Below are 26068 nucleotides of genomic sequence, written 5' to 3'. Positions count from 1 at the left end.
TTAGGAATTGTTCAAGCTTGTCTTCTCGGTGATAGTGAACAACTGTAGCTAAACCTTAGTTCTCTGTGGGATTCGACTCCGGACTTGTAAACCGGATTATATTTGCAGCGACCGCTTAGTCCTTTTTATAAGGCATAGTTGGGCGTGATCAAATTTTGGCGCCGTTGCCGGGGAACTAATGGTGTAGTTGTAGGTGTACATATTGCTAGGTTTCAAGTTTGAACTTTTATTTTATTATTTGTTTTTTTTTATTTTTTTTATTTTAGTTTTATTTGTTTATTTGAGAAACATGACATCATGGAATTATGAGAATTTTGTTGTTGGTAATTCTACTTTTGATCCTCCTTATGCATATTGTGAAGGAAACCACCCAGGGCAAAATTATCAAAATATTCCTGAGAGCGAGTTTTGTGCACCAACTCAATTTTATGTGTGGAATGTGTGTGATATGTGTGGTGGTCAAGATGGTCACTTTCACAGTTGTGCTTATATTTCTTACCTTCCCCATGGTTCTTCTTTTTCTGATGAAGTTAATAGGAACAAAGAACCTAGGGAAGCTGACCTAAAGAAGCTCGAAGATATGTTAAAGTGCATTTTGGAACAACAGAGTAAATTACTACTGCGGATAGAAAGGCAGGAGGAAACTATTCACAACTTGAAAGTTCACATGAGTCAACTGGTTGAAGTTTTTAATGCTCAACAAGCCAATATTGTGAATAGTATCCAAGAAGAGCGTGAATTAGATACAGAAATTGATGAGCTAGAGGAGGAGGCTAGAGTAGAACACCAACAATCAATCACACTAGATTTTGAGGATGTCGATGTTGTAGAAGAGATACTAGAGTCAACCAAGGATATTGAGGATACATATTTAGTTGACTCTATTGTCATTAGTGTTGAGAATGTAGATAGTCCCAATGTTCATGTAGTTGAGCGCATTGGTCCTCACTCCAAGCATTTTTCCACATTGTGTTTAGATGATGATATGGAAATAGAGTCGTCCGAGCCATTTGAGGAGTCAATGAATGAGGAACAAAGTGCTTACATTCTGGAATTCTTCTTGCCAGAAAATCGGGATTACACACCTCATCTAAAGGCCAAGAAGTGCAGAATACTACATTATTTTATTGGGCCAGCCAGATTCGTTCCACCACCCCAGGAGCATGATCATAGAGCAGAATCAAAACTTGGGGTCCGATTCATAAGTTCAAAGTGGAGGCAGAAAGTGATTCACGTCGTGCCGCGACGTTAAATCAAGCGCTTGTTGGGAGGCAACCCAACTTTATTGCTTTCTTTTATTTATTTTTTTTATTTTTTTAATTGTATTATTTTTGTAGTGTCAATTTTTTTATTTTCTAGGAGCATGGAAAGCAAAGGTATTGGAAGGATGCAACAGCAAACCAAATGATTGGAACTACGTGTGAGGTACCCACACGAAGGACCAAGCTTGGGAGAAGTCTGAGTACCCCATGAACTGCTAGTGCTTCGGCCTTTGGCCTACCAGGGAGTTTCTTTTACCTTCTTGTATGTATGGATGTGCATTGGGGACAATGCACAATTTTAAGTGTGGGGTGAGGAGATTGTCTGGGTGGTTTTTCATGCTACTTTAGCTGTGTTTGTTTTTTTTAAAAGATTGGACTTTTCCCGACGACGGATCTTCTAGACAGTTTTCTTGAGGGAAGTAAGTCTAAAGAAAATACCAAAAAGATTTTTTGTTTTGTTAGGTAGTGTAGCAATTTCCCCTTGGTTTTTCTTTGTGTCGCGGTTCTTTTCCAAGGGTTTTGTTTGAACCGGGTGTAGTTAATTTTTTTTTTAGGAATAGGAGTCATTGTGTTGAGTTTTGAATTGAAGCAATATCTCTTGACTTTGTTATGCCTTGAGAATAGTGAGTACTTTGGCTGTGACGCTTAGGCTCAGTTTTTGACTCTTGTATAAGTACCTTAAATTGTATGATCTTAAATTTGCTTAACTGCTCTGACTAGGGTGTCTTGATGAATCCAATCCTGAGTGAGTTATGTGCCATGTGTGTGTAAGGTTTTGTGATATTATGTGCATTGCATTTGATGCCTAGAACTTGCCCCGTGTGTTTGCAAAGCGAAATAGTAGTTTTATTCAGTCTAGGAAGTGATATAGGCATTTCTTTGTTGAGCCAGATATGTATATTTTACCCGCCTAATTATTATGTATCGTAGTTAACCCCTTTGAGCCTGTAATCCTGTTTCTTTGGCAACCACATTACAAGCCTTACCCATTTGTTCGAATTAACTATCTATTTGAACCATTGTAACCTCTCATGAGCACGTGAATTATTATGAACTTTGTAAAAGTTAAAGTGTGGGGTGGTTGGTTTGGCTTTTGAGTGGAACTAATGAAATAAGGAGAAAGGTGCACTGTTTTGAAAAAGTAAAAGCCACTTGAATTAAAAAAAAATAGCTGGATTATTGTTAAAAAAAAAATCCTTGATAAGTGGTGGCTCTTGATGTAAGTGTGCTTAAAGAAGTATGAGGTAATATACATTGATGTGAAGGTGGAGTTTGGTTTGACATAAGTATGGGGTTTGAATGTTAAAGTATATGTATTAAAGTGCTTAGGGAGGTGTAGTCACCCTTATATCTAAATGTATCCTACCCGTCCTGTAGCCTATATTACAACCAAATAAAGTCCTAATTGATCCAAGATTGAATGAGCTCGATTAGTGGAGTAGTACACTACGAGCAAGCTTATGGTGCATCTTTTGTGGCATATGAATGTTATTTCTGAGAGTGAGTGAATTCTTTCTATCTTGAGTTCCTAAGTGTTCTTAAATTTTATTGTGTGGAACTACTCTCTTTTGTTGTGTGAGGGCACTTGATTCATGAAGGAAAGGTAATGTCAGTCACCTCTATATTAGAGTAAGTGGGTGAGTTGTGAATAACGTGTGGTACTTGTGAGTCAAATCTTGAGGTGAAGATGTTACGCTTTTGTGCTTAGTCTATTTTAAATACTCTTGGTGTGATGAGTGAGGAGAATTGTTTAAAAAGGTCATGTCTATAAAAAAAAGTGTAGTTTGATTGCTCGAGGACGAGCAATGGTTTAAGTGTGGGGTGTTGATGATAGGCTATAATTGCACATTTTAGTCGCTTATTACACTCAAATTTACTGCACTTTAATTGAGTTTGCGCTTTAATCGCTAGTGTTTTGCACTAATTGTGTGTTTTATGCCTTGTAGGTGTGATTCCGAGCTATATAGACGTTATGGAATGAATTTAAGTGATTTGAAGCTTTGAAGTCTGAGTAAAAGCTCAAGGAATTAAGCCGGATCGTGTTCGGGGGTCAAATTTGATAATTAAGTGCGAACGAAGACTTGAGGAGGCATATTGCGCACTGTCTAGTAAAGTAGACATAACTTTTTGCTCAGAACTCCATTTGGGCTCCACAATATATGGTTGGAAAGCTAACTCAAAGGACTACAATTTTACTGTTTTACGTTTTTCCAAATTCCAAACGGAATAGGGTGAAAAATTGCGGTTTTGCCGCGACCACGGCAGAACCGCGGTAGAAGATGGTCGCGGACAACTGAAGAATCAGAGGGCATGTTTGGCCGCGATTCCACCGCGACCGCGGCAAAACCGCGGCAGGAAGCGAAAATTTCAGGGACTAAAGTGCAAAACATGGGATTTTAAGTCCTAAACCCTATATTAAACAAAGGAGGCCGGCCAAGAACAAAGAGGGGGACATATTTTGGACACAAAATTAGACCTAAGGAGGCGAGGAGACACTACTTTAGGGTTAGACAACACCCTTGGAGGCAAGAACACATTGGGAGGAAGGCGGAGAATTCTTCTACGAGTTTTTTCCTTCATCTTCCTATTTTTCATTGTTGGTTATGACTTTTAGTATTGTAGTTTTACATACTATTATGAATAGCTAATTTGTTATCTAGAGTTTTGATAGAACCTTTTGTAGGATAAATTCTTGTTATGTTTTTATATAATTGAGACATAGCTTTTCTCTATTTGTTCAACTACGTTTATATTATGGTTGATTGAAGAGCTCTCAATTAGCTGTGCCTATTTAGTATGCATAACTCGGGAGAGAGTGCATATTTAGGTAGTTGTTGAACAACACCACTCCCAGAGTATATGAGGGATCAACAACCGAGGGTTTAAAGGCGGGATTAGGGATAACGAAGCCTTGGGTGCGATCTGAAGTGAGCTGTATTAAAAGCCAGCTAGCGTAGCTCGGGAGAGCGCGTCTAGTAAATTGTCGTAATTACTCGGGAGAGATTTACGGTAATAAGAGTGCTCATGATCGGTAGAGAATACTTAGGCAAAATTATAGAAGACATAGCGGGAAGGATACCGACAATAGGGGAAATCATAACTCTAGATCTCCTTAATCTTTTCTCGAACCCTCAGTATCGTTAGTTGTTAATTTACTATTTTAATTTGTTAGTTAAGTAGTTAAACACAAGAATCTTAATATCTATAAGTTAGGAATTGTTCAAGCTTGTCTTCTCGGTGATAGTGAACAACTGTAGCTAAACCTTAGTTCTCTGTGGGATTCGACTCCGGACTTGTAAACCGGATTATATTTGCAGCGACCGCTTAGTCCTTTTTATAAGACATAGTTGGGCGTGACCAATGATAAAATTAACTAGTGATATTATTGTAAGTTTAATATGAAATTAGTGAAATGGATTGTTAAAAAAATTGAAATTTGTGTGCCTTACCAGCATGTTTATTTAAGTTGTTACTTTTGTTGGAAAATATTTATACAACACTTATAATTCCTGATAGGTACTTATAAAAAAGAGTTGGTATAACATGTGCTTTAAGCTAGAGTCAAATTTCCAATATAACCAACAAGGGTTGTGGTGGAGTGGTAAGTACTCCTTCATCCTTAACCATAGGTTTCGGGTTCGAGCCCCTGGATAGGGAGTCGCCTTTGTTAGGGAGCGCTTTACCCCCCAATGTGGGACTTCCCGGCGCGAATCCGGATTTAGTCGGGCCCAATGTAGGTAATGGACACCGGATGAGAACCAAAAAAAAAATTCCAATATATACTAATATTAGTTTCTTATGTTTACATATAAAATCACGCGTTCAATGGTTGAACTATATAAATTGATAGGAGAAGAATGTCAAAGTTTAAAGTTAGACTAAAAATTTGATAGTTTTGGTTAGAGTATAATTTCACTTTTTCTTCACGTAGCGCTTTTTTTTTCTTTTCTTTTTAATGTCAAAGTTGGTATTATTGTCAAAAGTTTCTCCTCCAATCACGTTTATTTTTCTATAATGAAAAGAAGAGACCAATTAAGATAGTTTAATGTGTGCTCATCATTTGTAATAAGTTCTATATTATATCATTGTGTATGTAAATGCAAATACAATCTTATGGAGGAAGACATGAGAAACCTCACGTCAAAAAAGTTGATCACTTAAACTCTTTGACTAATCATCACACAACATAAAATTCGTTAGACAATGAAAATCACTATCACATTGACAAAATAATCACCGCAAAGTCTAAAAAGCTAAATCACATCATTTTTACTCTTTTTCTTTTTTTAATCAGTTGGTATCTGATTAAATTCGAATTCATGCCAATTAGGTTCACTAAGAATAAAATGCTTCTTATCAATGAATATTTATATATTTAAAACTCGAACTCAAAATCTTAAAATTTCAAATAATCACCGCATCCTTTAATGGCATCTTAGAGCAAAATAAAGCAGCCATTAATGTTACATCATACTCTTTGAAATGCGATCATTACTTGAACGTCATATATATACAGTATGCTTCGTGCACCGAGCTGCCCTTCAATCTAGTATCATTTCTCCTCTTTAGGTCTACAAAAATTATGCTTAGGTTACCAACAAAAGGCCATGACCTTTGCTTCAGCTTCACCACTTTGATAATTTCCATCATTCCAATGTGCTATCTTTTGACCTCCAAAATCTCCTACATTTTGGCCCCATTTCATTCATCAATCCGCCTTAATATGCTCAGCTAAATCAAACCAACCCCACTTGCCCAAAATCCTCTTAATAAAGAAATATACTTGAAATTCCATCCTTTTGTGGTGGAGTAAAAGGTGGCTAAATTGTTTTACCTTAGTCCAACAACACTATTCCCTAATCAACTTTTTTACATACTTAACTAGAAGAATTGTTACATTTTGATTACTAAACTGAGGACATGGCTGGCGAAATGACATTGTTATCGAATAGTAAGACATGATTAATGAGTTGTTAAACGACAATCCAATTAATGGTCAATAAAGATTCATAAGCTATAACAACTACCAAAGTACAACGCATTAATTTCTTTGATTAAACCCCTTTACCTTCCTCTTTAATGCAAGACACGATAAAACATGCAATGAAAAGCTTAATCTGTTCATTATGCTTAAGAACAACATTAAAATAGTACTGAATTATTTGGTTCAAAATCAGGATATCCCAATTATAACTTGGATAATCAATCTCACCTTTTATATGGAATGAGTTATATAAAAGATTTGGTATAAAAATAATCCTGAATTTAGTCAATACTCCAATCAAATACAAGATACATTTAATCTCAAAATTTATATCGGGATACCAACTAACCCCTTGAACCAAATGGACCCTAAAGTTCTGGGATATCCCATGAGAAAATAATTTTAGAATATTCCATGGATTATCTATCTCACCTCTTACCTGGGATAGTTAATACCATCATTTAGTAAAATTAATATCAGTATTAGTTAATACCCACAACCAAAGATGAGATAACTATAATTTCAAAGTTTGTATCAGGACTAATATTCTTATCCCAGTAATCAAATGACTCCTAAGGGATTTAAGTTATTTCATAAACATTATATCGATACTACAAATTTTTTTTACATTATCTATGATGGTTAGGCCGGTCATGTTGTATGGTGTAGAATCTTGGCCAGTCAAAAATTCACATACCCAAAAGATGAAAGTTGCAGATATGAGGATGCTGAGATGGATGTGCGGGCACACTAGGATGGATAAGATTAGGAATGAAGATATTCGGGTGAAGGTGAGCGTGGCTCCCATGGAAAACAAGTTGCGGGGAAGCTAGGCTTAGATGGTTCGGGCACGTGAGGAGGAGAAGCCTGGATGCACCGGTAAGGAGGTGTGAACGGCTGGCCTTGACGGGTATGAGAAGAAGTAGAGGGCGGCCTAAGAAATATTGAGGAGAGGTGATTACGCAGGACATGGTGCGGATACAGATTTCCAAGGACATGGCCCTTGATAGGAAGTTGTGGAGGTCGAGCATTAGGATTGTAGGTTAGGAGATAGGAGGCTAGTATGATAGTGTTTTGTTTTAGGCTGTTGGTGACTGCAATTGTGTTCTTAATACTTCATTAGAGTCGTAGGTTAGGATGTAGTATGTTTAGTGGCCCTCCGTGTACATATTATTCCTTTTCGTCTGTAGTACTGTACCTTTGTTACTGCTTAGTGTTATTACTTTGCTCTTTATTTTTTGGTTATTGCGTTGCTGGTGTTATCTTTATGGATTCCTTTGCTGTTACTGATACACTGCCTCTTTTCTTCTTGTGCCGAGGGTCTACCAGAAACAGGCTCTCTACTCCTCCAGAGTAAGGGTAAGGTCTGCGTACACAGTACCCTCCCCAGATCCTACCTGTGAGATTTCACTGGGCTGTTGTTGTTGTTGTCAATATGTTACTCCCTCCATTCACTTTTATTTGTCCACTATTGACTTTGCATAACTCTTAAGAATAATAAATAAAGTGGGTAATTTACCATGATACTCGTATTAATTGGTGTATAGTCTTATTGGATTTAGAAAATGATTTGGAATGAGTAATTAATGCTAAAGCCAAAACAGAAAAAATAAACTATTTTTCTCTTAACATGCGAAAGTGAAAATCTAATTTTAGAATAATGGACAAGTAAAATGAATGGAGGGAGCAATTATTATAATTTTTATAAATTGTCAATTAAAGTTTATTAGGAAATTTCTTTATAATCACCTTGATAAACTCCTTCAAAGCTAACCTCATTCAAAGCTTGTTTCTCCATATTGCCCTTCTTTGTCTCCTCCAACAAGTCCAACGCGACTTTCTTTAAAAGCTTATAACATAATTTCAAATTATCTACTCTCAATTTTCTCTTTCCTCGTAATATATAAAATCCAAGCTCAGTCCCACAGTCACAGTCACACTCTGTTTTCCACTTTCCTTCTCTCATCCTTCAACAATGGCAGCTTCCAATTCCACTTCCTCCATTTTCTTCCTTGTTCTCTTATTCGTCACAGCTCTTTCACGTACAACTCCAGATGCCTCAAGAACAACATTCCTTAACGTTCCTTCCTCCATTCAAAAAACCCTGAACCCTTTCTCAGTGGATTCGTCTCAGGCTGTAAAAGCACTAAAGCAAGATGAGAATGTCATTTCTACGTCATCGTCATCTTCACTGAGTCTTCAACTGCATTCTCGAGTATCAGTACGTGGTACTTCACATAGAGATTACAACTCACTTACACTAGCTCGACTTGAACGTGACTCAGCCCGAGTCAAATCGCTTCAAACTCGTGTAGATCTGGTTGTGCAACGGATTACTAAATCGGATCTTAAACCGATTGAAGTCGAGTTTCAAGCCGAGGAATTGGAAGGGCCAATTATTTCAGGGACGAGTCAAGGAAGCGGCGAGTATTTTTCACGAATTGGCATCGGTCATCCGCCGAGTCAAGTTTACATGGTGCTGGACACTGGAAGTGACGTGAACTGGATCCAATGTGCGCCTTGCGCCGATTGTTACCAGCAAGCCGATCCGATTTTTGAGCCGGCTTCGTCTTCTACATTCTCGCCGCTCACTTGTGAAACGCAACAGTGTAAATCGCTTGATGTTTCTGAATGTAGGAACGACACGTGCCTTTATGAGGTCTCCTACGGCGATGGCTCGTATACTGTCGGCGATTTTGTGACGGAGAGAGTTACCTTTGGAGGCTCTTCTGCGGTTGAGAATGTAGCTATCGGATGTGGACATAATAACGAAGGTTTATTCGTCGGCGCCGCTGGATTGTTAGGTCTCGGCGGCGGCGCGTTATCATTTCCTTCACAAATTAATGCTTCTTCCTTCTCTTATTGTCTCGTGGATCGTGACTCGGACTCGACATCAACTCTCGAGTTTGGCGGAGTGATATTGCCTGACGCCGTTACTGCTCCGTTAATCCGGAATTCGAAGCTCGACACATTCTATTACCTGGATTTAACGGGACTAAGCGTCGCCGGAAATTTGCTTTCAGTTCCTCCTTCAGCTTTCAAAGTGAGCGATAACGGCGACGGCGGCGTGATTATCGATTCAGGAACGGCGGTGACAAGGCTTCAGACGGACGTGTACAACACGCTCCGTGACGAGTTCGTGAAAGGAACGAGGCACTTGCCGTCAACTAACGGCGTGGCGTTATTCGATACATGCTATGGTTTGAAATCGATGAAAAGCGTGGAAGTTCCAACGGTGTCGTTTCATTTCTCTAACGGGAAAGAGTTACCGTTACCGGCTAAAAATTACCTAATACCGGTTGATTCGTCGGGAACTTTCTGTTTCGCCTTTGCTCCAACGTCGTCATCGCTGTCAATTATCGGTAATGTTCAACAGCAAGGGACACGTGTCAGTTTCGACCTGAAAAACTCTATCATTGGATTCTCATCCAATAAATGCTAGTAATAGGTACTCGTAATTTATTTATTTCCTGTTTTACCCCTTGTTAGAAAGTTATTTTCGATTTTAGACTGGTCGGCCCCATTTGAAAGAAGTGTAACGTGAAGAAGTGGGACCTGTTCAGTAGGGTGGGGTGTGTGTTATTATTGCAATTTCCGTATTGTGTTTTCTGTATAGTAATTTATTGATAGTGTGAGGGGCATTAATGGCAATCAGCGAAAAAGATAGTGAATTTGATAATTTGAAGCTGCTGATAACAGTACGTGAATAGTGTTGATTTGATTTGGTGAAGTAGGGATCATGGTTAAAGTTTATAACCTGGTCGGTGCATGTGGGACACGTGGCTCAATATTGACTTTTAAGTAATTTTAATGCGTGATATATGGAAAATGAATCCATGCTGTTGGTTATCTATTTTGCTTGGATTATCGTATTATCATGCTTAATATTGTTTGTTGTTACTGTTTTTTCCACGGTCATATGTTGTGACTAGGGGTAAACGACGGTCGGGTCGAGTCGGATATGGATTGAATCGAAAATGGGTAATCCAAAAATGAATAAATTATATGATCCAAACAATTTAACCAGTAGATAATATGGATATCTGTATTATCCATGACTTCTTCAATATGATTATTTTGGGAGAATTCCTAATTTTTCAAACTTGTGGAACCTTCAATTTTTTGAGGCTTTACAAATGTAAAAGTTAAACACATTAGTAATCTATTGATTATCCATATTTGAATCCGTTTTTAAAAAGTTTATTATCCAACCCATTTTTAATGGATAATATGAATGGATAACTACCTCCCAAGTAAGGATAAAATATAGTGAGTTACTTTATTTCTGAGATTTTTTCACTTTAATTTGGTTGGTGCTATGTTTTTTAACCTTGAAAGAAGTTAATGCAAACTTTGTTGCACTTGTCTTCTTTGTTTTGCTTATTTTGATGCTTTTCTTAAGGCTGGTTGATTACCTTTACCATATTTGACGTCACGACTTTTTCTTTAAAAAAGAATTCCTACTATATAGAGATAGGGAAAACCGGAAAAGGAAAAAATGGACAATTAGAAATGAGTGTGACAATCTCTCCTGGTATTAGTAAGCCATAAACTTCTGTGACATTTTGACCTTACAACTTGATCTTAGTATTATAATTATTGAAAATTAGAATATTGGTCAAATATTTCCTTATACTTTCTGTGTCCCAAAATTAATGTAGGGGTTCGAAATATGAGTCAGCACAATTTGTAAGTCACTTAAAACCTTTCCAATAAAAGTAGTAAACTGTGCTGCATCAAACGAGACAGAGAGTAATCTCTCTCTCTCTCTCTTTTTTTTTTTTCTTTTTTTTTTTTTTTTACAAAAATAGAAGAAATTAAAAGGAGAGCTGGCAAGCTATAACAAAGTGACTGAATTGGAATTTTGGGTTTCCCTGAGCATGAATTGGATTTTTGGGCTCACTGGATCGCCTTGCGAAATATTATGGTATAGCCAGTTTTCACACTGGTCAATGAAAAATAGCCAGCGTTTATCAAGTCAATGAAAAATAGCCACTATTTTGCTGCAACAGGGACCGGTCCAGTATAATATACGGGAGTTCTGGTGCATTTGTGTACGAACTCCAGCATATTATGCTGGACCGGTATACTTTGCTAACTCCTGTAAAATTTGCGGGAGACTGGAGCACCAGTGCTCCAAACTCCAGTATATTATACTGGACAATTATACTTGCTGGAACTCCGGTAAAATTTGCGGGAGTTCCAGCATAATTATGCTTGAACTCCCGTAAAATTTGCGGGAGTTCCAGCATAGTTATCCTAGAACTCCCGTAAAATTTGCGGGAGTTCAAGCATACTTATGCTGGAACTCCCGTAAAATTTGCGGGCGTATTTTTCCGGATTTTGAACTGTGCTTTCGCTCAGATTTAAAGTGGCTAAATTTCGATGACTTTTGAAACTTGGCTATTTTTCAACGACCAGTGGTAAATCTGGCTATTTTTTAATTTCTCCCTATAATACTTGTGAAAACAACATTAAAAGTCTCTTTAAAAAATAATAGCCGGTAAAACAAATAATTTTTGTAGATTAATGTCTAATATACATATTTTACACATAATCAGTATATATTAATAGGCAAGTAGTATGGGCAAGTTACACATTTGAGATTTTTACTGCTATATAAACCTCCACTCACTTTAATACTATATTGTTTTCAAAGAGGAAATCCAATTCTTCATTACTAAAATTTACCAGTTAATAGCGTGTAAGAAAGACACTACTAGTTGAAAAAAGGAAAATGCAATAAAGACAACTAGGAAATGTCAAACATTTTGTGAGTGTAAAATGGTGTGAGAAAAAGCCTTTTTAATAGGATAAGCTTGATCAAAAATAATTTTAATTTTTTTTCTAGTACAAATGAAACTGCTATAATCAATATGTGTTTGCTGTTGTTAAAAAAAAATCAAAAGCTAGAAAGATTATGATCAATTGATAATGAATAAAATGAAAGACGAGGAAAACACATGAAATTATTCTGGTGGAAAACAACAGATATTCGGTAAAACAATCAAAGTATGCGCAATTAATTTGGACATTTTTATTTTAAAAAGCATGAAAAGTGAAAACCTCAATAAAACCTCAATCAATAATAATATTATTATTTCTATCCCTTTTACAATTTCAAGAGTTTAAATTTTGATATAACGAGAAAAAATGTAAATCAGTGTTTATTTTTTTGGTACATTTTATATTATTTTGAATTTCATAACTAGTCAAGTAGACGGAAAGTGCACTAGGAAAAGGATTTTGTAAACAAAGGAATGTGATCGTGGCAGAGACAAAAAAAATTATTTTGTGTCTCAACAAAGTGGTCCCAATTCTAACACATTTGGATCCGCAAAATCTTAAGTCAATTTTATTTTATTGTGAAACAAAACAAAGCCTCACGCTACTAATATTAGTTTTGTGAGGCACATAGTAAAAATTTGCACGAAAACTTGTGACCAGAGACGGATTTAGGGAGTGAACACCCTTCGCCAAAAAATTACACTGTATATATAAGGCAAAATCTGTTTTTTACCTCTATATATTAAGTTTTGAATACCTTTAACACATTCCAAAAGTGTAATTTAATGGTCAAGGGTGTTCAAAATCTACATAAGGTCATGGGTTCAATTCCCACTAGCTACAAAAAAAAAGTTTTTGAACCCCATTCGTGAAGATCCTGCCTCCCCCACTGCTTGTGACTTGACGTGTGAAATGTTATGAACAAATTCATAGCCATACAAAGTTTATCGATTTTATATTTGTCATCATCAAATTCGTAACTTATTTTAGCTGTTATATTCACATTAAATACTTATAAATATTTAATAAATTTAAAATATAAATATAAAGTTTATATAAAAATTACTGAACTTATTCTAATCTGTACATAATACTCTACCTCCGACCTAGTGTCTCACATATACTATTGTTTTTTCCTCCCTCGGCGGCGGAAATTCCTAGCCAGCAGCCAACCACATGTCTCTGACCCCATGCACAATTAATACTACTTTGTAACCTAATAGCTATACAGACAGAATAAATAAATAAATAAAAACTGTTCTTAATGCTTAATTTGTTATTTGCATGTTCCGGTCAATACACGTCTAGTATGATATTATTAAATTACTAAAATTATATTGCTATGTGCTTAGTTGTTTGTTAAGTGTCCGTGTTCTGATTGTTATCTTTTTCTTTTATTTATCAATGACAATGATGCAGGCAAAATTATATTACTATCTGCTTAGTTTTTTCTTTATCTAGGATAAATTGTAGAGAGAATTGCAACACGAAGATAGCTGGATTTTTAAGGATCTGAATTACTATACTGATTTTTGGTTTTGTTTTATATGTGCATATATTTTTTGGTATATAAAACTGTTGGTGAAATTACAAGTAATTATAATTAAAAAATAAGCTGAAGAAAAATAAATAAATATTCTTCGGGCTAAGGCTCGGATATCTCGCTCTCTTTAAGGTAATTCAAGCCCACTGCGGTAGTATCTTCACCGGCCAGCAGTAATATTCTTGACTTGTCCCCTCCAGGATACAACAGCCCGACAACGTCGTATGACTCGAACAAACTTTGGACAAGTTGTTGAGTCCAAAGCTCCACAAAAAATGAACACCTTCCTTCAACAAAAATAATATTCTCTTTTTTAGAGAATAAGTTAGAGACTTAGATGTTATCCTTCTCTTAGCTTTCTTTTTCACAATAGGAACCACACCTTTTTCATGTATACCATAACATTTTTCTCATTCTCACTGCCATATTTTTTCCTCTACAATACAAGGAAGAAACACCACTATTTATAGGAGTAGAATCTCTTCCATGAAATAAATAATAAGATAGTTGGATAATAAAACAATAAAACATGGGTTGGTGGTTACAAGATATAAGTTTTAGTGGGTAATAAGTAGATCATGGCATTAGTAGTTTCATGAGTTACACCAAAATAATGACCACTTTCTTGCCAATTACCACTATCTCACAAAAAATAATGCACTTTATTATTATAATTTTAATATTAAAATGCACTAACACTAACAAAAACTTTTAATAACCAAAAAAATATCGACTTATTACAACTCACCTATCGACTTTTTTGGTATATATATTCCATTGAACCCCTTCAACTGTTCTTAATTCGTTAACTCAAAAAGCATTAATGTAAAATCGTGTCGGTCTATTATATATACAAAATTATTATATTATTATTCACTCTTAAAATTGGGTAATAATTAAACTTATAATGTGATTTTAAGGATACGTAATTTCGCCTATTACCAATTGATAATGCAAAGAGTAATAATAGAAATTAAAAATAATATAAGGCAAACCAGTGTTTGGACAGAATTCAGCCCTCGAGCTTGAATACCCTCGAGCTAGTTGTGCAAGAACAGTTAAAATGTAACAAGCTGATGAACAAGAGAGTATGAATTAAAGAGAGAATATTGTATTGCTTTGATCTGCGTGAATGTAAGGTGTTTACAAAATGAATAGAACCCTCTTTATATAGTAGAGGAATCCTATCTATGGTATAATTCTAATTATGAAAGTAAATCCCATGATTAGCCTAAACAACCGCCCTTGATTTGATCTTTTCCGGGATTTGCGCTGTGATCTTCGACCGGTCACGGATATCTCGCTTTTCCGTTATTGCGCCTTGCTCGAAGTCTGCCATATTTGGTCTCGATCGCTGCTGGCCTCGATCTCGACAGGCACCTCGATTCTCGAACTCGGTATCTTGTCTTCGTGCTTTGGTATGATCCATTACGAGGCTGACCCTCGATGCAATTCTCTGGTCTCGATCAAATAGTAAAATCGGGCAGGCTCGATTTTAACCGTATACAGATAGTCCCCTCGTTTCTTGAAAATTAAATGAGAAGAAACGAATTGAGCCTTCAAGTCTGTACATTGATCTGTCATGACGTCATCCTCGTGATGTAAGCGACGGAAGTGACCGAAACGTCCCGTCGGTATAGTTCCCAAAATCATTAATGAGTGTCAGTTGGCGGTCGGCCACCAGTGCCTGTAAACCGTCACCGTGAATCCCTTAAATAGGTCTTCTTCTCACTTCCTCAAACTTTACTTTGAATTTTTCTTGTACTTATCTTCAAAATCCTTTTGAGTTCTTCAAGTTTATCTTCAAATCTTCAAGTTTTTCATCTGTAAATCTTCCAAGTTTGATCATTAACTCTTTCTTTTTTCAAACAACAAACATCTCCGTTTCTCTTTGTTCATAAAGATATAAATAGCCAAAACATCTAAAATCGTTCCGCAAAAGGAAAAAACTTCCTCATCTAAGTGGCCGACGATAAAACACCGGTGGAGCCACGCCCTGAGGAGTGCGTTCTCGAGAAGGGGTGTGTCCTTGATTTCGACTTCAAAGTCGAGAAGACTCCGTCGGTCCCTGGTCAGTGCGAGCCTATGTCGAGATATATATGCTCGATAATTGAGAGTGACCTCGAGCAGGTAAAGAAAGGCTGTCATTGGAATGATAAAGAGGTGGTGATTCCGGCCCCCGAAGAAGACATCACCACCCATGTGAAAGGGTTTCTGAGTGTTTACACTTGCCTTTTCACGCTTGGCCCTGTCGATCCCGTCATCATCGATTTTTTCCGCCAATACCAGATAACCTTAGGTCAGACTCATCCCTCATTTTGGCGGATTGTTATTCTGCTCCGATTCTTTGCGAGCAAGGTCGAATGGATGTCTTTCACCCTCGACCATCTTATCAGGCTGTACAGCCCCCGTCTCTATCGAGGCGGGTTAATAAGGCTTCAACGTTGGGCTATCAAGGTGTTGTTCTCTAGCATAGACGAGGACAAGGACCGAGGATGGATGGGCCGGTTTGTTCAAGTGAAGACTTTTGGCTCCCGACCGAGAAGATGCCATTTCCCGAGGATTGGAATATGAAACGTAAGTATAATCCCACCAATAGCTTTCATTTATTGTCTTGTTTCATTTGCTTCTTCTCATTGACATCCCTTTCTATGATGTAGCGGTCTATTGGATGCCTGGTGCAATTCCTAACCTCGAGAGCTGGGTTCGGAAATTGGCTTCGACCTCTTCGTATGTTGAGCGCTCATGGCGTGATTTGGCAAGGGGCCGATGGGAGGCCAAAAATCATGGTAAGCCTCTTTTCACGTATTAGATGATCTTTTCTAAAACGTTTCTTTTCATACTCACTTGATTTCCTTTCATACAGGCCTTGGAGAAAATGCAGTCATGAGGCCCCCGTTTGGGGAGGAAGAGGTTTCGCCCCCGGCCCCGAAGTCGCTGAAGGAAAAGAAAAGAAAAAGGTCTCGTCCTCCGATACTCCGAAGCCCAAGAAGGCAAGGCTGCAGGTCGAAGAAAGACACAGCCGTCCTGCCTGCTGATGTAGCTCAGCGACTAAGGGAGGAAAAAGAGGAAAATGAAGATGCTGACTTTGAGCTACTAGCTCAAACGAAGAGGAGGGTCGAGGTCCCAAAGGCCGCTGAGCCGGTGATGATCGAAGAGGTTTAGCCTTGGATCGAGGAGATCTCAGAAGATGGCCCGAGCAAAGTCCCCAAGTCGTTGGACGCTGAAGGTGCCTCCCACCGTGATGAGCAATCGACGGATGTGCCTGAAGGGGCCGGTTCTGAGGCTCTTCGAAACGAAGAGAACGCCCAATTGACTTGCTTGGGGCAATAGATATTGGTGATTCGCCGCTCCTCCCCACATTTTCCGAGGGGCAAATTCAGGAAGCCTAGGCCATGGGGACCCCCGATGCAGGAGCGGCCCACGAAGGGGAGGATCTTTTCCGTGGTTGCTTCACGGGAGTCGAAGATGCTACCGACCTGGGTGATGCATCGAGTCTCTTCGATGAGGCTCAACGACTTCTGAACCGGGTAAGCCTTAGCTCCCTTCATCAATATTACGCTCGCATTCATTTCTATTTGCGTGATTTCCTTTATTTTTTCATAGGCCTTGAAACTTCATCGGGAAGCGTTTTCAAAATCCCGAGCAGAGCCGAGCAGGTGCGAGGCCGATCTTAAAAGGCTCATGGAGGAGAGAAATGCCCTCAAACTTCTTAGTGGGAAAAGAGAAGAGGAGATCAGGGACCTCCGAGCCGAATTGGCCACAGCTCATAAAGAGCAAACCGACCTGATTGAGTAGGTAATGAAAAAATTTTTAGAAGCTCGATGTACCAATTTGGGAACGACAACTAATACTTTGATCATGCAGGTTCAGCAGAAGGCCAAAAAGATCGAGCAGCTTCGTGAGGAGGCCAACATGATGAAGGCGGAGACTTTGGGGTGGAATTAGAACATGGACCGCCTTGCCTCGGAGAAAGATACTGCTCGAGCCCAACTGTCATTGGCCGAACGCCAACTCCAAATCATGAAGGAGGAAAGCTCGGCCCAGGCCAAGAAAATTGAGGAGCTCGAGGCTCGGTTGGCCGCCGAACTTGCAAAGGCCACATCTGAGGAATAAAAGGTAAAGGCTGACGTGAAGGCGATCGTGGCCGTTTACCGAGCTAATGCCGAAGCTGCTCAAATTCGAGCAAAGGAATTTGTTGATAGGGCTCAGGCTCGATCATACTGGGTTGCCGAGCATGCCAAGTACCAGTCTCGAAGAGAGACTCTTGAGGAGGTTCATGATCGTGGCTTCGACCTTGCTGTCGATATTGAGAACGTGAAGGTACTCGAGGCCTAAGCCAAAGCGTTGCTCTCTTCCGATGATGATGATTCCGGGAGCGCGAATGGATCCGAGAGTGGAGGGGATTCTGATGACGAAGACGCAGTTCCCGAAGAGGAATAGGCACTTTTTTGTATTTTTGTGTAGGATCCTGATCGATCCATGTAAATATTTTCATATGTATATATAAAACATTTCCTTTCTTATCTCGACTTTTTCCTTGTGAAAATTCGATTTGCCTTTCGCCTTACGACAATTTTGATACACTTTATGCCTTGTGAGAATTTTGATTTACTTCGTGCCACGTGGAAATTTTGTTCGTGAATCCGAAACTTAGGCAACTTGACCGATGTTAGAGTAATATAGTCGAGTGAGTACTTTCTCGAACTCAAAGTAGAAAAATCCCTAGGTTTTAGTTGAGTGAGATGACTTCTCGAACTCAAAAAATGGAACGGCCCTTAAGCTCTTGAATTAGGCCGATATGGCCTCAAAAGAATGGCTCTTTTCCATTTTCAGCTTAAAAAAGTTATCATATAAAACTTTGTTATGCCTTATCATGAAATAAGGTTGTTCGAGAGTTCGAACAATTGGGTACGCTTTTAGGGTTTTCAAGGGTAGCCTTTTTAACCGGTTTTGTGAATATATTAGAAGGCCTATTTTTATTACGGATTTCGGACGTCTCCGAACCGTGTTGCCGTAGCCTTTAACTTAAGATTTGCCTCTTGGGCTTGTTTCTCAATTATACTTCAAACTTGTTCGAAGTGTCAGTCCCTTTTAGTTTGGCCGTAGCCTTTAACTTGAGATTTGCCTCTTGGGCTTGTTTCTCAATTATACTTCGAACTTGTTCGAAGTGTCAGTCCCCGAGTGGGGTGGACGTGGCCTATAAAAACGAGGGTTGCCTTTTTAAGGTCTTATAATCTCGGGATTTTAGTAGTTCGATTACATCGATTTTTCGGACGACAGTCCCTGAGTACGGGGTAAGTTGTTCGAACTTCAGTTGTGATTGCCTTTAAGCCTATTTCCACAATAGACCAAAATCAAGAAATTGCAAAGTAATGTTATCTCTAAGGCATGAAATATTTGTCAAGGAAAAAAATACTTTTCTCAATAGATCATACGTGCGTACATGTTTGCTTTTAGGGCTCAATCTACATGGGCACGGTTCGTTTGACCGTTTGACCCTTACAAAATGTTGCCTATGACACAGAGCATATTTTCCTTGAAAACATAACATTCGAGGGTGATTACCCCCAGTATTCCAGGTTGATTGTAAAGAAGCATCGAATACTATTGAATTTTTTTAAGTTAGCACGAACAACGGTTGCCTCGTTAAAAACCTTGTCGAAAAAACTCATTTGGGATAAAAACCGGTCGAAGGGAAAAAGAGTGCAACGCATGCTTTCAGACTTAAGGACTTCCTGTTTGGAGAGAACTTCGATGCCTTCGATCGAACACCTGCAACAAGTTAGCATAAAACACAAATGAAAAAGGAGAAGGTCATACCTTAGCAATTATATCGTTTGAGGAGTGATATGTTCCAATTGTTTGGCAATTGTTCGCCGTTCATCGTGCCGAGTTTGTAAGATCCCTTTCCGATGATAACGAGGACTTGATACGGTCCTTCCCAATTTGGGACGAGTTTTCCTTCGTTTGGGTCTCGAGTATTGAGGGTGACTTTTCTCAGAACTAAGTCCCCGATTCGAAAGTGGCGAAGATTGGCTCTTCGGTTGTAGTACCTTTCGATGCGCTGCTTTTGTGCGGTCATTCGGATGAAGGCGGCTTCCAGTTTTTCATCTAGAAATTTGAGGCTTGTATGCATAGCCTCGTGATTTGACTCTTCCGTTGTGTATCAAAATCTGATGCTAGGTTCCCCGACCTCGACCGGCATCAGAGCTTCGGCGCCATATACTAAGGAGAACGGTGTTGCCCCCGTATTGGATTTTGACGTTGTTCGATATGCCCAAAGGATTTCGGGCAAAATTTCTCTCCATTTTCCCTTAGCGTCGTTCAATCTTTTCTTTAGATTCTGAATGATGGTCTTGTTTGTCGATTCGGCCTATCCATTCCCACTAGGAAGATACGACGTCGACAAGATCCTTTTTATTTTTTGATCTTCGAGGAACTTCGTTATTTTGCTGCCTATGAATTGTTTTCCATTGTCACATACTATCTCGGCGGGTATCCCGAATCAGCATATGATGTGATCCCAGATGAAGTCTATAACTTCTTTTTCTTTGACTTTCTCGAAAGCCTGCGCTTCAACTCACTTGGAGAAATAGTCAGTCATAAATAAAATGAATTTAGCTTTACCTGGGCCGATGGCAGAGGGACGACGATATCCATTCCCCATTTCATGAACGACCATAGGGATAAGACTGAATGAAGTTGCTCTCCGGACTGGTGGATCATCGGTGTATATCTTTGGCACTTGTTGCATTTTCGAACAAATTCCTTAGTATCTTTTTCCAATAATATCCCGCTCTAATGACTTTGTGAACCAATGATTCGGCATCGGAATGGTTCCCGCAAGTACCTTCGTGGATTTCTCGTAGGACGTAGTCGGTGTCTCCCGGACCCAAACATATTACCAACGGTCCATCGAACATCCTTCTGTATAGTGTTCTATCTTCGGCCAATATGAATCGTGCAGCCTTTGTTCGTAGAGTCCTCGATTCCTTAGGGTCCGATGGAAGCTTCCCCTTTTTTAGATACTCGATATAGTTATTCCTCCAATCCTATGTTAAGCTTGTGGAGTTTGTTTCGGCGTGGCCTTCTTCGATTAGTGACCTCAAAAGTTGTACGACAGTCCCCGAGCTAAGCTCATCATCTTCGATCGATGACCCCAAATTTGCAAGGGCATCAGCCTCGCTATTTTATTCTCGAGGTAGTAGTATCCATTCCTTAAATCGACGAGACACCTGTAATTTGTCTAAGTACCTCTACATTCGATCTTCCCGAACCTCGAAAGTTCTGTTGACTTGATTTACCACAAGTTGGGAGTCACACTTGGCTCGATGACCTCCGCTCCCAAGCTCTTAGCTAGCTCGAGACCTGCAATCATGGCTTCATACTTGGCCTCATTTTTAGTCAATTTCGAAGTTTTTATAGACTATCTAATTGTATTCCTGTGGGTGGCTTCAAAATGATGCCTAGCCCGGACCCTCCCCTTCACGTTCGAAGCTCCGCCCGTGAAGAGGGTCCACACCCCGATGATGTACCCGATTTTAATAATAGTTCCTTTTGGACCTCGGGTACGAGGGCTAGCGTGAAGTCGGCCACGAAGTCTGCTAAGATTTGAGACTTGATGGTCGTTCGGGGTTGATACTCGATATCGTACCCGCTGATCTCGATGGCCCATTTGGTCAATCGGCCCGAGAGTTTGGGCTTGTGAAAAATGTTGCGAAGTAGTTAGGTGGTTACAAAATAAATTGGGTGACATTGAAAATATGGTTAATTTCTAGAGTCGCTTATTAAAGCAAGCTCTAATTTTTCTGAGTGTGGGTACCGGGTCTCGGCTTCACCTAAAGTTCGACTAACATAGTAAATAGGAAATTGCGTACCTTGCTCTTCTTAAACTAGGACACACTTACCGCAACTTTCGAGACTGCTAAATATAAGAGAGTTGCTCGTCCGCTTTCAGAGTATGAAGCAATGGTGGGCTCAAAAGGTACCGCTTTAACTCTTCCAACGCTTGTTGGCATTCCGGGGTCCAAGCGAAATTATTCTTCTTTGCGAAGAACCTGTGACTTCGATCTGAAGACCTCGAGATAAACCGGCCTAAGGCGGCTATCCACCCTGTTAATCTTTGTACGGCCTTAACGTTGTCCACGACTGTGATGTCTTCGATTGCCTTGATTTTATCGGGGTTGATCTCGATCCCCCGATTTGACACCATAAAGCCGAGGAACCTCCCGAACCGACCCCGAATGCACATTTCTCAGGATTGAGCTTCATATTGTATTTTCTCAATATGTTGAAAGTTTCCTGCAAATGTGTTAAATGGTCCTCTGCGTGAGGGACTTAACTAGCATATCGTCAATATATATCTCCACTGATTTACCTATTTGTTCTTCAAATATTCGATTCACTAGGCGTTGGTAAGCAGCACCAGCATTTTTTAGCCCAAACGGCATTACATTATAACAATAGGCGCCATACTTAGTGATGAATGAAGTCTTTTCTTGATCCTATGGGTTCATTTGAATGTGATTTTACCCGGAGTAAGCGTCCAGAAAACTAAGGATCTCGTGGCCGGCCATAGCACCGATCATGCGATCGATATTCAACAGAGGAAATGAGTCTTTGGGACATGCTTTGTTTAAATCTTTATAATCTACGCACATTCTAAGTTTGTTCCCCTTTTTTGGGACTACAACTACGTTTGCTAACCATTCGGGATATTTAACTTCCCTAATGGATCATATTTTGAGAAGTTTGGTTACCTCGTCCTTGATGAACGCGTGTTTTACCTCGGACTGGGGCCTTCTCTTTTGTTTTACCGGTCTGAACTTAGAGTCCAGGCTCAATCGATGTGTTGTGATCTCCGGTGGGATTCCTGTCATATCTAGGTGGAACAAAGCAAAACAATCCATGTTATCTAAAAGGAATTGAACGAGTATTTTCCTGAGCTCGGGGTTTAACCCCGTGCCCAGGTATACCTTTCGATCGGGCAGATGCTCGGTCAGTATGATTTGTTCCAGCTCTTCGACCGTTGACTTCATTGCATCAGAGTCATCGGGGATTGTGAAGGTTCGAGGTATCATGTAATCTTCATCCTCGGAAGTTTCCTGCTCCTCCGATCGGGTCGAGGCCGGCGACTGTGGTTGCTATTTGACTTCTTGCTTTCCCTTTGACTACGATCCCTTTGTTGATGAAAGCGCCGATACCGGTACTACTTCGTCGGTTGCAAATATTTCTTTGACGGCGGGTTGCTCACCGTACACCATTTTGAATCCTTTTGATGTTGGGAACTTCAGGACTCGATGAAGCGTTGAGGGTTCTGCCCTCATATTATGAATCCAAGGTCTTCCGAGCAGTGCGTTGTATCTCATGTCACCTTCGATTACATGTAAACTTTGTTTCTTGGATAGTTCCGGCCACTTTTACTGGCAAAATGATTTCCTCTTTGGTGCTTTCACTTGCCATGTTGAAGCCGTTGAGTACTCGAGCTGCAGGCACGATTTGATCCTGGAGGCCGAGTTGCTCTACGACCCTCGATTAAATAATGTTCGCCGAGCTACCTAGATTAACACACGTTTAACTTGAATTTTATTCATAAGGATAGATATTACCAGCGTGTCATTGTGAGGCTGTTCGATCCCTTCTGCATCCTCATCGTTGAAAGATAAGGTATCTTCTGGTAAGAAGTCCCGGGTACGTTTTTCCCTTGTGATTGGTACCTTGGTGCGTTTTAATATCGGGCATTGAGGAATATTGACCCCACCAATGATCATATGAATCATGTGTTGTGGTTCCTCCTGTTCATTTCTCCTGTTTGCATCCCTGTCTCTAAAGTGATTTTTAGCTCGGTCACTCAGGAACTCTCGACGGTGACCCTCGTTGAATAAACGAGCTACCTCCTCCCTTAAATGTCTGTAGTCTTCGGTTCTGTGACCATGGGCTCCATGGTATTTTCATATTTGATTAGGGTTCCTTTGAGCTGGATCGATCTGTAGGGGTCTGGCCACCTAGTATCCTTGACTCGTCCAATGGCCGATATAATACCTGATGCATCAACGCTGAAGTTGTATTCTGATAACCACGGTGCTTATTTAGGCTCGGCATGTTTATCGAAGCCACTCTTATTCATGAGCCCTCCGGAGTTTTGTCCTCGATTTTTCCTTCGATCATTTCGAATGGGATTATGTTCCGGTCTGTTATTTCTACGATCTGCGTTGTATGGTTGATACCGATCTCTGTTTGACCGGGGCTCTCTGTCGATGTCCCCTTGAACCCTATCGTCGGATCTATTTGGGCAGAAGGAACCGGAAGGGGCTCCTAACTGATCATCCTCGACCCTAATTTTTGACTGGTATCGATTATGCACATCGACCCAGGTCACAGCTGGATATTCAATCAAATTCTGTTTTAGTTGCCGTGATGCTATCGAACTTCACTCGTTCAAACCTTGAGTGAAGGCTTGGACAGCCCAATCATCGGTGACCGGGGGTAGGTCCATGCGTTCCATCTGGAATCGAGATACGAATTCCCTTAGCATTTCATTGTCTTTTTGTCTTACTTTGAAGAGGTCCGACTTCCTAGTCGCGACACCTTTATTGCTTCGGCGTGTGCCTTTACGAACGAATCAGCAAACATGGCGAAGGAATCAATGGAATTGGGTGGCAAATTGTGGTACCATATCATTGCCCCCTTCGATAAAGTTTCTCCAAACTTCTTCAATAAAACGGATTCAATCTCATCGTCTTCTAAGTCATTCCCCTTTATTGCGCATGTATAAGAAGTAACATGCTCATTAGAATACGTGGTCCCATTGTATTTGGGAATTTCTGGCATACGGAATTTCTTCGAGATGGGCTTCGGAGCCGCACTTGGTGGGAAAGGCTTCTGCACAAACTTCTTCGAATCTAAACCTTTTAGAATCGGGGGTGCCCCCAGTATTTGATCAACCCGTGAGTTGTACGTTTCTACCTTTTTATCATTGGCCTTGATTTTATTTTCACCTGATTCGATCCGTTTAGTGAGCTCCTCGAGCATCTTCATAATGGCGGGGTCAGTCTCAGACTCATTGGCGTTTGGTCTCTCTGATACAGGTTCGACCCTATGAATAACTTCCTGTGATGTATCGAGCTCAATTCTACTTGGTGCTCGATTCTTATTTTGGAGTTGCGCTATCGCAGCTTGCTGAGTCTGCAACATTTCAAATATCATTAGAAGGCTAATCCCGCCTTCTACATTGCTCTATGCGTTCTGATCAGCTGCTCGGGCATCTCTGCGGATGCTATTTTAAGGGTCGATGCCCAAATTTCCATTAATAGCAATACGGGAACTGACATCGACTGGGTCTACGGCCGGTGGTCCATCGGGGTTGACTGGAGGTACTCTGTTTCCCGGGGCGACTATATGCTCATTTTCGCCATGAAGACCCAGGCCGGTGTCTGTGTGAGTGGGTTCTACTTGAGAGTTTGACATGTTGATTCCTGAAACCAAAGACACTTATAAGAACAAGCGTAAAGCAGTGTGTGTTATGAGGATTAATACCAGGAATCACTATTATCCTTAGCTCCACGGTGGACGCCATACTGTTTACCCTTAAAATTGGGTAACAATTTAACTTATAATGTGGTTTTAAGGATACGTGATTTCGCCTGATACCAATTGATAAATGCAAAGAGTAATAATAGAAATTAACAATAATATAAGGCAAACCAGTGTTATGAATAGAATTTAGCCCTCGAGCTTGAATATCCTCGAGCTAGTTGTGCAAGAACAGTTAAAATGTAACAAGCTGATGAAAAAGATGTTGGCCCAAGTTCAGGTGAAGTTTTGAAGAATGACAAATGAACTCAGTCATGGACCAGGTCCATCATGTGAGGCACGGTATTTATCAACCTATACATGTGAGATGCACGTGAAGGAGATAAGTCTCAGTGATCAAGCAGCAATATCTCCTGAACTAATCGAAAAGGTTGCATATTGGATAAGGAGTGAAAGTCTCCTTATGAGAAGAGAACACAATCCGGATAAAGGATAGGGTTGGAGTTTGTGTTGTTCAAGGACTCAACTTCTATGGAAGATCAGCAATTGAGTCTTAATCAAACTCAAATTACTAACTCATTAAATAACAGTGATTGTTCTTTTTTACAGGTATTGCACAAACGCAGAAGTTAAAATAAATTGAGAGCAAAAGAGCGAGGCAATTTTGCAAGCAATTTATGTGAGATTCAAGTGCGCATTCCTGAAGCTACTTGGACAAGATAGAAGAACCAATTCCATTGTGTCTTTCTTTTATTCTAGTTCAATTGTAGTAGGTGATTTAAACTTGTACCTTTCAGCTTTCATAGAAGCATTTGTATTAGGTACTTTGAGTATTCAAGTTAGAGTTAACTTGAAGTTGTCGCAACAGCTGAGGCTGTGTGCCACAAGGGATTAGAGTTTAATCCTTAGGTTTACAAGAGTTCTGTAAATGCTGTTTTGGCTCAGTGATTTTAGTGG

The 26068-nt window shown here is 39.7% G+C and overlaps 1 protein-coding gene across 1 annotated transcript; it reads left to right on the top strand.

The window, feature by feature from the left end:
* On the top strand, positions 8121-10099 carry LOC109225694 (protein ASPARTIC PROTEASE IN GUARD CELL 1). Its single transcript, XM_019390446.1, has one exon. The coding sequence runs from the start codon at positions 8222-8224 to the stop codon at positions 9686-9688; it is 1467 nt and encodes a 488-aa protein (XP_019245991.1). The 5' UTR covers positions 8121-8221; the 3' UTR covers positions 9689-10099.

This window comes from Nicotiana attenuata, chromosome 5 (genome assembly GCF_001879085.1).
Source record: "Nicotiana attenuata strain UT chromosome 5, NIATTr2, whole genome shotgun sequence".
Taxonomy (NCBI): Eukaryota; Viridiplantae; Streptophyta; class Magnoliopsida; order Solanales; family Solanaceae; genus Nicotiana; species Nicotiana attenuata.
This window is presented reverse-complemented; position numbering and strand designations above follow the sequence as displayed.